General features: G+C 45.5%; 1 protein-coding gene across 3 annotated transcripts in view; it reads right to left on the minus strand.

The window, feature by feature from the left end:
• Positions 1 to 14685, minus strand: part of FBLN5 (fibulin 5) — a 91184-nt gene that overhangs the window by 8482 nt on the left and 68017 nt on the right. For all 3 annotated transcript variants that reach the window (XM_019552423.1, XM_019552421.1, XM_019552424.1), the window contains exons 6-9: positions 13054 to 13170; positions 11892 to 12011; positions 4302 to 4424; positions 2631 to 2757 (exon numbers count right to left, since the gene is read on the minus strand). In XM_019552423.1, the coding sequence (XP_019407968.1) occupies positions 2631 to 2757; positions 4302 to 4424; positions 11892 to 12011; positions 13054 to 13170 (487 nt within the window). The remainder of the gene's footprint in view (positions 1 to 2630; positions 2758 to 4301; positions 4425 to 11891; positions 12012 to 13053; positions 13171 to 14685) is intronic.

Consider the following 14685-nt stretch of genomic DNA (forward strand, 5'->3'; position numbering starts at 1 on the left):
CAAGAGAAGGCTGAGGGGGGATCTAGTGGCCTGTTACAAACTAGTCAGAGGGGACCAGCAGGCACTGGGGGAGTCCCTGTTCCCCCAAGCACTACCAGGAGTGACTAGAAATAATAGTCCCAAGCTGGCAGAGGCTGGTTTTAGGCTAGCTATCAGGAGGTGCTACTTCACGGTCAGGGCAGCTAGCATCTGGAACCAACTTCCAAGAGAATCGGTGCCGGCTCCTACCCTGGGGGTCTTTAAGAGGAGGCTAGATGTACAGTTTGCTGGGGTCGTTTGACCCCAGTAATCTTTCCTACCAGGGCAGGGGGTCAGACTCGATGATCTGCTCAGGTCCCTTCCGACCCTACAAACTATGAAATTTATATGACGTAAAGCAGTGCCATACATTTATATCATGAGCTAGCTCTAGGTGTTCTAACTCTTAACTGAAAGCTATACAGCCATGTTAGAGCAGTACACTAAAATTGAGTGCATCTCAATTTTTAAACCACACCTCTCCCCAGTGTTAATCATCCTGAGCACACTGCTGCAGCTATACTGCTTCCAGTCTATGGCCACTAGCTTGAATGTCTGGGTGAGGGATTGCTTTGTGGCATCTAGGCATAACTTGTTAAAGGAGAGTGCTGGAGTGTGTGTTATTTGTGTGGTAGGCCACAACTCAGAGACAGAAGAGCTAAGGTTATGTTCTGTATGCGGAAGTATCTTACTTTTGTACTTCCTGGTGCTCAGAGATTTACATTTTGGTTACATAACTTATCGTTACCTGGGTTTCATGTGTTTAGATCTAGCTACTTCCTGCATTGTGGAGAGCAGGAGGCCAGCTTGAACTCTGTGGTAAGCAGGTGTGTAGACATAACATTTTCCTTAGTTTTTCAAAAATAATTTCCTAGTGCCACAGCCCCACTCTCCACTTTCAGTGCCCCTGGCTCTTCAGTGCTTATTATCTGAGCCACAGATGCTAGCTGCATGTTAGTCCCTTTGCTTCCCCTGCATCATTTCCTTGTCTTCTGTTTCTTTGTTCCACTAGCACAGCCCAGTTTCTGTTTCCCGGCCTTCTTTCCCTGGAAAAGCTGGCGATGGAAGAAGCCTAGAATGGAGTCAGATTTTTTTTTGAAGTAGAAATAGTAATGGATGAGCATAGATGTGGGAATTCGTGGGTGGGGGAGCAACATATCTGAATCCCTTCCCTATTTCTTGTTGAAACAGCATTATGAGGGAGAGTGACTTGGCACTCCCTCCTTCATCAATGGAGGCAACCTAGGGAAGGAAGGTCTTGGTTCATTATTCCATTGGCCTTGGTACAGCCATAGAGAAGAAGCACGGAGAATCAGTGTATTCTTATGGGTGTTGGGAGGAATGGTGGGAAGGACACAGATTCCCTTCCCTCCAAATATATCACCAAACAGGAAGGTGTCCACCTTATACACTTACAGGCATATTGGATAAATTTATAATTCACTTTACAGCATCATATAATACCAATGCCAACCTGTTACCCATTGCCTGCACTGTAACAAACGCTGCTTATCTGCAGCTCATTTGAGCACATAAACTGCTGAAGTGCAAAGAAACTCTTGGCCCCACTGTTTCCTTGGTTACACAAATGCACTCTGTTTAAGTGCATAATTAATGAAGTGGTTAAAGACCATCATTTTCAAGTCTTCTAAAATAGACTTAATTTTGGAATCATAGGATAATTACATTTATCAAAGCTCAAGTCACTGGACTATTTTTTTCAATAATACGGCATCTGAACAATCCCTGAATCTAACAAGGGTCACTGTGTAGGAATGTGCATGTCCGTCATTAGCCAAGCCAGAGCACAACCCTAAAAAGTAAAAGTTGGCAAAAGAATAGAAACCCCATCCTGCATTCTCCCAGCCCCCAAATCTCTTTGGTGAAGGCTTTTATAGTGAAACTTCCTGTACATCCAAGGATCATATCAAATTGCACCTAGTAAGCCAGCAAGGAAATGCAATTTATTGTTCTTATAAAACCTGTTAATGTTAAATGGCATATGTACAGGGCTTTCCATTCATTTCACTGTAGAAGTGCAATGCATTTGGTGACCACCATGTCTTATGCTAACAGAATATTGTCCCACTTCTTTGCGGTAACATAACTAGGTCAGGGTGAGCAGGGCACCAGCTCTGAGCACTGACTGGGAGGGGGTACCAGAATCACCCCCAGGAGTCTTTGCCATGGCAGGAGCAGTCCTGTGCTGCCTTGTCCATCCCTAGGTGCCAGGCAGGACATAACCATGCTAAGCAGTGCATCTGGGGGGCAGGGAATGAGTACAGTGAGCAGAATAGTGCTCTCTCCCCTGCAAGCCTTTACCAGAACAGGCATAGCCCAATACCCAATATGTATGTATGGGGGGGGGGCGGGGAAAAAGGCACCAGGGCAGACTCCCAAGGAGCCTGGCCACAGAGCTACTGCCATCTGAGTGGAGCTGATCCTGGTACAGCAGCAGCAGTGGCAGAAGCAGCCTGGGAAGCTCAGCCTTCCCTTCCACTTATCCACGTCTCACCCTGCCTTTGGTCTACAGTAACTGGCATACCCCTGTGCCTCACCCCCACCACCCAGTGAGGTCACAACACCTATGTTTCTGTGGGCATCTTACTCACTTTTCATTGATCTGAATATAAGGATCCGCACATCTCACTGGGTCTAAACATTTATATCCTCCTTGCATATTGAAACATGTTTGCTGTTGGGTACAAGTGAAGTTTCTATTCTCACATTCATTGATATCTGAAACAAAAATGAGAGAGAGGATAATACAAGGAAGTCTGTGCATCAGCCTTATAAGGAAGCAATTCTACATCTTAAGAAATTGCACCAAAGGGTCCCCAGACATGCAGAGTACTGACTTGCTCTGCCTACCTCTGATAACTAGCTAGCCAGCCCTCCTGTGGCAGGGCACTGTGTGTGCCTGCCACTTTAAGGGCCTGGAGCTAGCAGCCGCCAGGTGCCTGACGAGGGTGGCCATTTTGGAATCAGGGGTTGCCCATATAAACAGGGCAGTTTGGCTGCTAGGGGTCAGGCAATAACATTGCCTGGCTGGAGGGCTGCAGATATCATCTGAAGGTAAGGGAGGAGTTGTAGAGGAAGGATAGGAAGCTCCTGGTCCTGGGTAAGACCTAAAACTGCACCCTGCCAGGAGTGGGTGGCCTGGTGGGGTTCTCAGTGATGCGGGAGCCCCAGGAAGTGCCAGGCCAGTTACGACCCTGGTGAAAGGTGGGTCGGGGTGCCTTAACCCCTAGCTCCCATGACTGGGTGGGTAACCCCATTGTTTTGAGGGCCCAGAGGGTGGACCCTCAGAGTGAGGAAAGGGCCATAGACTCAAGGCCTGTCTGAGTTTCCCCTGACTGGCCCATGCTGGGGCCAGGACTGGAAGGGTCAAAGGGCTGGGGACCCACTGCAAGGTATACCCAAGAGCTGAGGGCCTGGGGTCCTGACTGACCTGGAGGTGGGCCAGGGGTAGAAGAGCTGAAGGTCTTGGTGGGGGGAACACACCTGAAGGGGAACCAGCTCAGGGAGCTATGCTGCTGGGCATGACGGCGGGAGAGGCCGCCTGAGAGAGGAATCCAGGTGGGGCTCAATAGGAGGATTCTGGGGCCCACTGTGGGGGCTGGTGATTAAAGGAACATCGAGATGCCATCTATGAGGCTTGGGCTGTGGTGGAGGGGAGGAAAGGAGCTGCAGATAGCACCCTCTGGTATCAGGACAGAAAATGGGCAGCCTCCTGCTTAACTGACATCTATTAATCAATTAACATCAAGGTGTGGCAGGCAAGAAGGTGAGTGGTTAGCCCAGGAACAGGTGGGCGGGCCACGGCTGGATCGGCCCTGAGCAGGCCCCCTGTTACACCCCCTTTTACAAGCATTTTACACTACATTATCAGTATTAATATTTTTTCTTAGTCTGTAGCAGTGTCCACAGGGTGCTGAGCAAACATAAATGAAGATAAATCCCCTGCCCCTAAAAACTTCGCAATCTAAAGAGAAAGATGGAGGGGAGGGGAATGGGGTCTATGTCAGGACCCTGTTGTGCAACTATTACTTATGCTGGAAAGCACTTACGGGAATAACTCCATTAACCTCTGTGGGAACTTCTCATGTGAGTACATACTCAGCAACATTGTGCAACAGGCCCCTAAGAGGATTCCATGTGGCAGAGCTAACATTAAGTATTTCAGTTCCTGAGTATCATTGAATCAATTCAAATTCTCTCCAGAAAAAAATGACCTAACTGCTGCTTGCTTGGAACTTAATTCCTAGGTGAAATGTTCTTACCTTGACAGCTTCTTCTGTCATCGAGTAGAAGATAGCCAGGAGGACAGGAACAGTAGTAGGAACCAGCAGCGTTCACACATTCATGCTGACAAAGGAACTCCGAGAAGCTGCACTCATCCATGTCTGCAGTGGTGAAATGGAGTTTAGAATTCTTGGCTGCTTGTAAATGCAACAGCGGTTTAGTTCTCTCTAACCTGAAACAGTGGGTTTTTAATTGGTGCATTTTTAATTGTGTTGACTAAAAACCCACTGTTTCAATTTAAGGACTTGCATCACATCACAGTGACAGCCCCCCATCAGCTTACCTGCCTCCCTGTCCCTCCCTGCCCCATGTGCAGGCTCCATCAGAAAAAGAAGAAAAAAGAAGCAGTGAAGGGCTCGACCTTTTTCTTTTTTAACCCAGAGCCTACCTGCCTCTCCCATGGCCAGTGGACAAGCTGCCAGCAGGCCAAGCAGCCCCTGAGCTCCAGGGGACCCTGGACCTTCCCTCCATGGCAGCGGTGCACCTCAGGCACCACCCACCCACTAGGACCCCCCAGGCCCTGCCACCATGGAAGGAAGCACTGGGCCCTGCACAGCTCAGGGGCTATGCGACTCTGGTGCCAGCTTATGCAGGCAGGCTCCACTGTATGTGTGTGTGTGCGGGGCGGGGGGGGAGGGAGGAAAAAAACAGCAAGGAACCTGATTTTTTTTTTTTTTCCCTGGAGCCTGCCTGCCTCTTCCACAGCTGGGGAAAAAGCCACCAGTGGCCCAAGCAGTCCTGAACTGTGGGGGGCTGCAGTCCTTCCCTCTGCAGCCACGGCACCCCCGGACCACCCAGCGAAGGAGCTGCTAATGGATGGGAGCTGCCTGGGGGGTGCTGCTGCCATGGAAGGAATGACTGGGGCCCCCTGCATCTCGGCGACTTCTTGGCCTGCCAGCAGCTCGTGCCCCCAGCCACAGGAGAGGCAGGCAGATTCTGGGGGGGGGAAGGGGGGAGGAGGGAAAAAGATCAGGCTCCAGGCTTCTTGCCACTTTTTTTTTTTCCTCAGTGGAGCCTGCCCACACAAGCTGCCACCAGGGGCACAACGCAACCCTTGAGTTGTGCAGGGCCTGGTGCTTCTCTCCATGGTGGTGGCAGGGTGCTAGCACGCAGATGCTGCCTGGAGAGCACCACTGCTGTGGAGGGAAGGTCCAGGGTCCCTCAAAGTTCAGGGGCTGCTTGGTTCACCAACAGGTTGCCCCCCAGGCATGGGAGAGGCAGGTAAGCTTCAGCACCCTGTGCACCATCCTTGCTCCCTTCCCGCCACTTGGGACCACCTGGGAATGGGCTGGCTTGCCCCAAGGTAGTGCGGTGAGGTGGCAGGAGGGCAGGTGGGTTTGCCAGCGCCTGGAGAAGGTGCTGGGGATGGTGCACGGTGCGCTGGAAGCCCACCAAGCCCAAGCTTCCCTGAGCATGTCTGGGCTTCCAGCACCCTGTGTCCCTTTGCAATTTGTTTTTTTTTTTTAGCGAACTAAAATACATCAGATGTGCTTTATTTTGCGATAAGGTCATTTAAAGCAAAATATGCTGCTGCATGTGTATAGCGTGACAAAATTAAAATGAAATATGCCCTTGACGGTGTAAACACATGCCATTAAAGCGGTGTAAAAGGGCAATTAAGTCGCTTTAAAGGCCAATTTTGTCACATGTAGAAGCACCCCTTGGTATTCAAGTATTAAAACCTTTTCCTGAAGAGGTTCTCCCAAACTACAGTTCCTGATTCAACAAAAGGATGTACAGAGAATGGTTTTTGCTAGTCAGTCCATTTTAATCAGTCAACTACTGATTCTGCTGAAGTTACACAAGCATGAATATGGCTTGCTGCAAGTAGGAATGAGCAGAAATTATTACTTTGGAGAGACAAAAGGATCTCATTTTCTGTTAGCAATTATGCTGAAAACTGCTCTAAGGAGCTCTGTCAGTAGGCAACAGTGATAAAAGCAAGGATTCATCCTGCCTGAGCTGAAAAATGGTGCCATCTTATTCAATAGATCTATTCTGTGACTGAAATCAGAATCAGAGTGGCTTACTTTACTGATTAAAATAACTTTCCAGTGCTTCTTAATTTTTTTAGTTGCGCAGAGTCACACAGGAGGAAGTGAATATTATGATGTTCTTTTCTGTGCATCAGTGAGGGAATTGTTGGAATTCCAACCAGTTACTCATGTGCACAGGTGTCACTCAGTGTATGATTTAGCATGCAGAACCTATATTCCTGGTGATGATGTAAAGAAATGGGCTCTTAGAGGTATTTCTCAAGACTGGAAATTAGTACGAAAAATTGTTTCACTTGTAAATTGACTGCATATGATTTGGAGTCACTGGGACATAGCAGACATTGGGTTCCATGAGGCCATTTCTAAAAGCTGCATTTGGGGTTACAGTGCCAGGCTCAAATATTCAGCCAAAAGAACTCCCCAGTTGCTAGACACTTTTGTTGTCATCCCTATTGTGAAACCGTGAGTGTGTGCATGTGTGGTTGAGAGACATAAAATAAGTCTACTGTATTTTAAAAACTGCAAGCAACTCTACCAGTTCTGCTGAAAGACACTAGCCAAACTGACCACTACTTTCAGGAGTGTACATATCAGGGCAATATTTTTAAGTTCCTTGATATGTGTAATCAATTTTGCTCAGTTTGCAAGGTCACTGGAGTTTATTATCATCTTCCATTTCTTGTGCACTACAGCTCCTGTGACTTGGCAGATTTTTAGGTTATGAAGAATCAGGCCCTCAGTAACTTTCTGGTAGTCTTCTTGCTAGCTATCTTGCAGTTCAACATTTGCTTCAATAGGAGAGGGAGATTTTCATCACCATCTGCTGAAGTGGACATCTACACACTCCTGTAATCCTTATGCAAAAGTGAAGAATACAGATGTAGGCCGGCAACTGGTAAATACAACAGACACCCCCTTTCTGTCAGCTATTCTGGGTGGTTCTTTCATGTATCCAGCTGAAATGTTACATTACAATTTTGTGATGAAGCTTTCTCCACAAAAGAGAGTATTAAATCCAGGTTGTGGATTAAAAGATGTGCTGTTATTATTTTGTGTCTCTTCAGAAACCTGTTTCTAACTTGTCATGTGATTGCTCATCTTCTAATGCTTTCACTTCACAAGGAGAATTACACATGAAGCACAGGTATGATTCTAATGTTTCAAGAAACACACTTTTACTGGAAAAGAAAGCCTCCCTTTCCCTTCAGATGAGTGACATGAGTCCTGGCAGAGACCTTCCATGCAAACCTAGACAGAGTCAGATCTGTTTTCAGCCTGTATTTAGCTGTTTTCAAGGCATTCCAATATAGCTTAATAATTCCACTCCAGCTCATTGTAGGACTATTGGAAGGCTGAAAGATCTCCCAAACACTAGCACCACAGCTAAGCAGCTTTTCAGATATTTGATTAAAAACAGAAATTGTCTCCTTTCTTTTTGCTTCTTGATTTGACAAGTCATTGTAATTCTGTGTTTGAGTGGGAGAGCAGCACTTTGGTGTTCCATGTGGGAACATGTCTAACTGAAAGGAAAGTGCATATAAAGCATTACACCGAGGAAGGTCAGTGCTAATCATTTCCTTATTCCTCCATTCAGTTACTGAGGGAAATAAAGGCTGGTGTGTGAGCCAGGAACTCCCAAGTTCTAATTCTCAGCTCTGACACACTGGCTCCCTTGGGCAACTCACTTTCTCTCTTAGACTGAAACTCCCTTTCATTAAAATAGCAGCAATATTACTCCACTTCACCCTAGTGTTATGTGGATGAATCGGTATCTGCGATGTAATTTAAATGGAAATGTGAGACGTTATTATTCAAGCAGTTTCATAGCCTGCAGCTATCAAAAAGAAGTTCACAAGAACAGGCCAAATTCCATCTTACACCTTGGGTAATGAGGATTTACACATGTTTGAACAAGACAGCACTTTACTACCAGAAAAAAAGGACTTGAAACTCAATTTACGTAAGGTCTCAGCCACCAAACTGCCATTTTAAGCACTGCTGGGGTCCTCATATCCCTTGCTTAGATGCTGCCTAACCCTGGAAGAAACAAAAATCCAGAGTGGCCTGTTTTCTTTGTTGTCATCCTCTAAATTTGATGCCATGGGGCACCTACAGAACCACCCAGTCCTGACACAAAAGCACTGCTCAGCGCCCTCTCTCATGCCTGAACCCCTGCAGGATTTTCAAAGCAGCCATTTCCCTGCTTACCTAGCCTGTAGAGACCAATTCAATAGGCATTTCAAAGCATGCCTAATCCATACAAAAGCCATCTTGTGGTTAAAACACTTATCTGGAAGGTGACAGACCTAGATTCAGATAACTCCTCCCTTGCCTGAACTGGCACACGGGTCTCAAGCCAAGTTTCCACCTGCTAGTTAAATATAATAACTACTGTGCTGTAGTTTGGATGTCTTGCAGTCTCCCCTGTTGAATTTGTTCTGGTTTGTGTAAAGTACTTATTCATTGGCATTAGGACTGGATCTTGGATCACTGAGGAGACTGCCACATCAACGGAGTGTGGCATTGTTCTCACTGGCACTCTTATAGGAAGTGGAATAACTACAAAAGGAGATACTAAGGGAGACTCACCCTCGCAGGCCCTACACTAGCACTAACTTCTGTAGCAGGGAGTAGTCAGTTCAAATCCCTACTCAGAATGAGATGAAGGAGGACAGAGATGAATGTGGTTCTCCTGTTTTCCAGGAGACTATTCTAACTACTAAATTAAACGTTTCCCTCACTTTATGCTGTACATACGATCCTGGAAAATGGCACATAACTCAAATTCACATAAAGGGAACCCACTTTACAAAGTAACAAATAGGGATACATTCCAAGACCTTGACTGAACTGACCCCCGGCCCATTTCTACTGCTTTTTCAAGACAATTTTGGTACTTGCAGACACTAGGCAGTACACCTAAGTACAGGGCACTATCATAATGGCAACGGCAACTACAGAAACTTGTATCACAGACGATGAGCAAGGAGCACAGATCTACACAGGAAACTATATTTTGGTGCATGTCACTCCCACAATGCACTGCACAAAGCAGCTGACTGTGGCTTCAACCACACTGATCGCATAAGAGTGAATTTACCTTGCATATAACAAATTTTTAGTATAAAAAGCGTCATCGCGTAAGAGCAAATTCGCACATACAGAACCCGCATGAAGCAAGGGAAACCTGTACTATTGGGTTACTAGTATAATAGAGGCAATATCACCACCACCATTTTCTCCATATCATAATTTTTTGTGGAAAATGGCTGGCCTGACTTTGGGGCCTAATTCTAGGACAGGGCTCGTAGCTGAGTCCTGAGGGAAGGGAAATGCCCCGTCCTCGCATGGTGCTAGGTTCCCAATAGGGCTGTGTGAGACAGCACCGTTCCATTTTGACTTGTGCTTTGACTTGTGCATTTCGCTTCATTTCAAAACCGCTGTTCCATTTTGTTTCATCAACAGTTTCGCTGTTTCGACATTTTGCCCAAAGGCTATAACTCAAAACAGCCTATAACTTTATCATTTCTCGCCTAATTTGGATGAAACTTGCAGGAATAGCTTCCCCTTCTGGGGGCATAAAGCCTGCCAAGTTTCAAGGAGGTAGGTGCAGGGGTTTCAGGGAAACTGTACCTCAAAGTCTTAAATACAAAAACCTCATGTCACGTGTATGTGTTAAGCCACAGGGGGGTCAAAACTGCAGGCCTGCTAGCAGCTTCTGAGGGCATGAAGCCTGCCAAGTTTCAGGGAGATAGGTGCAGGGGCTTGGGGGAAACTGCGCTTCAAGCAAAACTCGTGACATGGGTGATGCTGTGTGGGTTAAGGTGCAGCAGGGTGAAAGCTGCAGGCCTGCTAGCCCCTGCTGAGGCCACAACGCCGACCAGCTGTCAAGGAGATCGGTGCAGGGGGAGCCTGGGTTTTGGGGCCCTGCACCTCTGGCTGCTGACAGGCAAAACTCGTGACATGGGTGGGTGACACTGTGTGTGTGTTAAGGTGCGCCCTCACTCAACTGACACCAAGGCAGAAAGCAGGGCAGTTCAAACAATGCTGCCTTTTATGCAGTTTTGATATCCCTCCCCCGGAGCACGGGGATTGGAAGAGACCTCAGGGAAGGATGACAGTCACGGGCCAGCTACACAGTCAATATGAGAACACTCCTTCCCCCCCCCCCCTCTCCTTACTTTAGTTTCTGCTTCCCTGCAGGCAAGCCAGCTTGAGCTTCAAAATATTTTAAAATTTTTGAAACATTTCAACTTGCCTTGTTTCATTTCAAATGAAATGTTTTGAAGCTCTCTGTTTCATTCAATTTTGCTGTTTCAAGCTTGAAACTAGTCGAAACAGTGTTGAAATGAAACTGCCGGCGAAATTTTGCAAAGCCCTAGTTCCTAACTCCCAGAGAGGAGTGAGACTTAGCCCCTGTTCCTCTCCTCAGAATTCCTCGACTTAGCTTTTTCGTGCTGGCTTTGTGACTCTCATTCACAGTCACCTTACCTAATGAAGGTGTGGAATTCCATAGAGCCAGGAGCCCTAGCTCAGGGATGTGGATGCCACTAAGCTGCAGAGAGTCTAAAAACTGTGTTGCAACACTACATGTTGCAATAGCTAAGGCCCTGTGTGACTTAGCTCTGGTCCATTTTTTTTAATAGCAAGGTTTGCACAGATGAGCAGCCTGGGAAAGATTAATATACACTGGACATGACATGTCTTTTCTCTCAAAAACAGCATGCTACATCTGTTTACTGTAAACTAAAAAAGATTATTTTCCAGTGCTTTTTTTCCTTCCAAGAAATATTGGCTGAATTCTCTCCTTTTAGCAGGCTGTGGGAATGCTCAGCACAGGAAGAAGTTTAGCTTTTCTTCTTCAATTGAACAAAATCAAGCAATAAAATAAAAATAAAAATAAGGGTGTGGCAGAAGGACAGTGCTATATCACTCTGCTGTATAGCATATACCATATACAACTCATACAGCAACATGCTGAGCGGAGCCCTCTTATCTGATTAGCACCACAAACTCTCATGAGGACATGCATAATGTTTCTTTAATTGTAGAGTCTGAAGCCAGCCAGGGTGGAACAAGAACATGTTCTTGCCAGAAGTGCCTTGCTTTATGGCTCCGAGGGAAATAATTTGGTTCAGCAGGTTCTGAAGCATGTGCTTAACTTTTGGTTCACGGCTATCTGCTGAATCAGGGCCAGTCATTTGGGGAATATTACTGTTTCCCATATTCTAATAAAGTTCCTTGTTCAGTGTGGGAAGGAAGCATCTTTTTCTGTGGTTCTTTATCACAAGCACAAAACAGTTTTAACATTAACTTGATTTCTTTAAAACAAATATAAAAATCCTATCAAACCCATGTCCATTATAAGGCCTTCTCTCTCTCTCTCTTTCTTGCTTTCATGGCTAATTGAGAGCAGAAGAAGATTTGTTAGGCTGGATTTGTTAGATCTATCTTGTTTATAATAGGGGACTCTGCTGGATACCTCAGAGGAAGGCATGCGAAAAATAAATATATTGAAAAGCATAAGTTAAATGCAATTAAAAATAACAAAAAATGACTGACGACAGTTACCGATGCAAGTAATTCCATCTGCTTCCAGTTCATAGCCAGGTTCACAGCGGCAGAGAAATGAGCCATAGGTGTTGACACAGTTTTGCACACAAGGATTCTCAGACGCGCATTCATTCACATCTAAGGGAAACCAAGGCTTGACAGATCAGTGACTTCTCCCAGGATACTGTTTCTAATTCATTACTATTAAAATGAGGCATTAGAAAGGAATGAAGCAGCGCAATCACAGCAGTTTAGTCCGGTTTTATTGTGAAATCTTAACTGTGTTATTAATTTTATAGGTATTCAGGGCCATGAATTTCACTGAGAAATGTAAGTTGGGAACACATGACAGACTGGATAAAACCCACTGGGGAACTTCACTCAGTGTGGGTGCTGAGGCTCTGAACAGCATTTAAGTAAGCCTAGCAAAACTCCTGGTTATCTTACCCACCCCTAGTGCAGGAAAAAGGACAAGACAACTGAGACTTCTTGAGGAGGTGGTAGTGGTGAACTGCATCATCTGTTTATGATCAGAAAACAACAAGATAGCCAAGGATAAACTATTTATTACAGATGTGTCCACATTTATTTAGTAGTTTTAAGGCTTTCCAATTGATTTGACTGTAATAAGAGAAGGCCAAAAGCAGCTACCACAATGCAAAGGACATAATTAGCAACTCCTGAAAGGTCTTTAAAGTCAATAATGAATGATTTCCTGGGTTACGCTATGAAAGTGCTTGAAAAGTGGCTGTTTTTCAAGAACAAGCACAGAATTTGGTGACCTAAGCTGTGCTCTAGACAGCTCTTAAGTACAATGGAGAAGCAGGGATGTGTGGGGCCTGTTACACAGCTCTGTGTGACCTCAAGGCAAGGCATTTAGGCATCTAAATCCCGCTAATTCTAATGAGAGTTAGGCACCCAAGTACCTTTGATGCTCTGGGCCTTTGTGTCTGTTTCTATCTCTAAAGCAGGGATAGTAGCACGCTTCCACTCTTAGAGGTGCTGTGAAGACAAGTATGTCAAAAATTAAGAGAATGTCATCACGAGCTGTACAAATACCTCAGGTGGTCAAATGCATGTGCAATTTTAAACATGTGAATAGGTCAACCAAGCAGGAGTCTCATATTCTGAAGTTATGCACATGTATCAGATTACAGTAGTGATTACCCATATACAGTACCTTGGCATGATCTTCCATCTTCATTAAGGGTAAAACCTGGATTGCATGTGCAGGAATAGGAGCCAGGTACATTGGCGCATAGCTGCTGACAGTAACCATAGCGACATTCATCTATGTCTAAAAATGAAAAAGATATAAAGTACAGACTGGATTGTACTTATACTTGCCATCCTAAAACATAGATTAAATCATTCAACCACTGGATTAATATCTATGTATACCCAAGATAGATCTCTATAATCTATACCAAATTTGCAAATCTCAAATAGCCAAACTCTGAAGTGTTTGGATTTATGTTTGTAGATCTGGCCTTTTTCAATTTAAGAAAATGGAGCAATTCATTTTTAGTTACCTAAAATATAATGATATGGCCTGACTGGATCCATTATCATTTGCAAGTAATTCTGTTTGATGCTACATCACCAAAAAAGCCTAGATTTGGACTGCATTAGCAGTTTCTCTTGAGTTAAATTTAATAATTTGTATAAAAGAGCAGAAAATGCCATGCTGATTTTTTGTCATGATCAAGAAACAAACTCTGTTTACTAAAGGCTACTTACACAGTAAGATAAGCAGGATTTGGCTTCCCAAGTTGCTTTTACTTTTAGACATGGCAAATTTTAAAGAATTCTGCCCTCTCAATATCCACTTTTTACATGAATGTTTTCCCTGGCATACGAAGGGACTCGAAAATGTAAGAAAAATGTGTCACTAAAAAAAGAACATTTTTTGCTGAACTAGTGCATGAACTCTTGATGTGCATGACTGCACCAAGCAAAAAAAAAATTGCAAGACACAAATTTAGTATCTGATGGCTAGGGATGTGCAAAATATCACCCAGTGTTTCATTTCAAAGGGGGCAAGAGGGTGCAAAAGCCCCCATGGCTCACCAAAAGCATGCGGGAATGTCTTCTAGCTAAAAGGGAGGCATACACCCAGTGGAAGGGAGGGGCCATCACCAGGGAGGACTATACCTCGGTTGCTCGGGGCTGTAAGGGTGCAGTCAGGAAGGCCAAGGCAGAGGTGGAACTGGGACTAGCTACCCAGATCAAGGACATCAAGAAGTCCTTTTTTAAATACATAGGAGGTAAAAAGAAGGTACCGGGTAATGTGGGGCCTCTGCAGGACACACCAGACAGCAAAGCTAACCTATTTAACAATTTCTTTGCCTCCATTTTTCTGAGCAGGGACCGGGTCACCCCCACCACTGGGACCCCTGTAGGTCCCAGGGGGGGTGCACCCAGGGCTAGGGGCAGTGACAACTTAGCTAGGGAACTTCTGGAGGGACTGGACGTATTTAAACCAGCTGGTCCTGATGATCTCCACCCCAGAGTGCTGAGGGAATTAGCAGAGGTCATAGTGGGACCCCTGGCATGGCTTTATGAGCACTCATGGTACTGTGGTATGGTGTCAGAGGACTGGAAAAGGGCCAATGTGGTTCCCATTTTCAAAAAAGGGAGGAAGGAGGACCCAGGAAACTATAGGCCAGTCAGTTTTACTTTGGTCCTAAGTAAGCTTTTTGAGACAGTTATCCTGGTGCATGTTCGCGAGGGGCCAGCAGGGGAGATTATGCTTAGGGGCAACCAACACGGGTTCATTAGAGGCAGATCCTGTCAGACCAACCTGGTGGCC

This window comes from Crocodylus porosus, unplaced genomic scaffold, assembly GCF_001723895.1.
Source record: "Crocodylus porosus isolate Cpor-Errol unplaced genomic scaffold, CroPor_comp1, whole genome shotgun sequence".
Classification (NCBI taxonomy): domain Eukaryota; kingdom Metazoa; phylum Chordata; order Crocodylia; family Crocodylidae; genus Crocodylus; species Crocodylus porosus.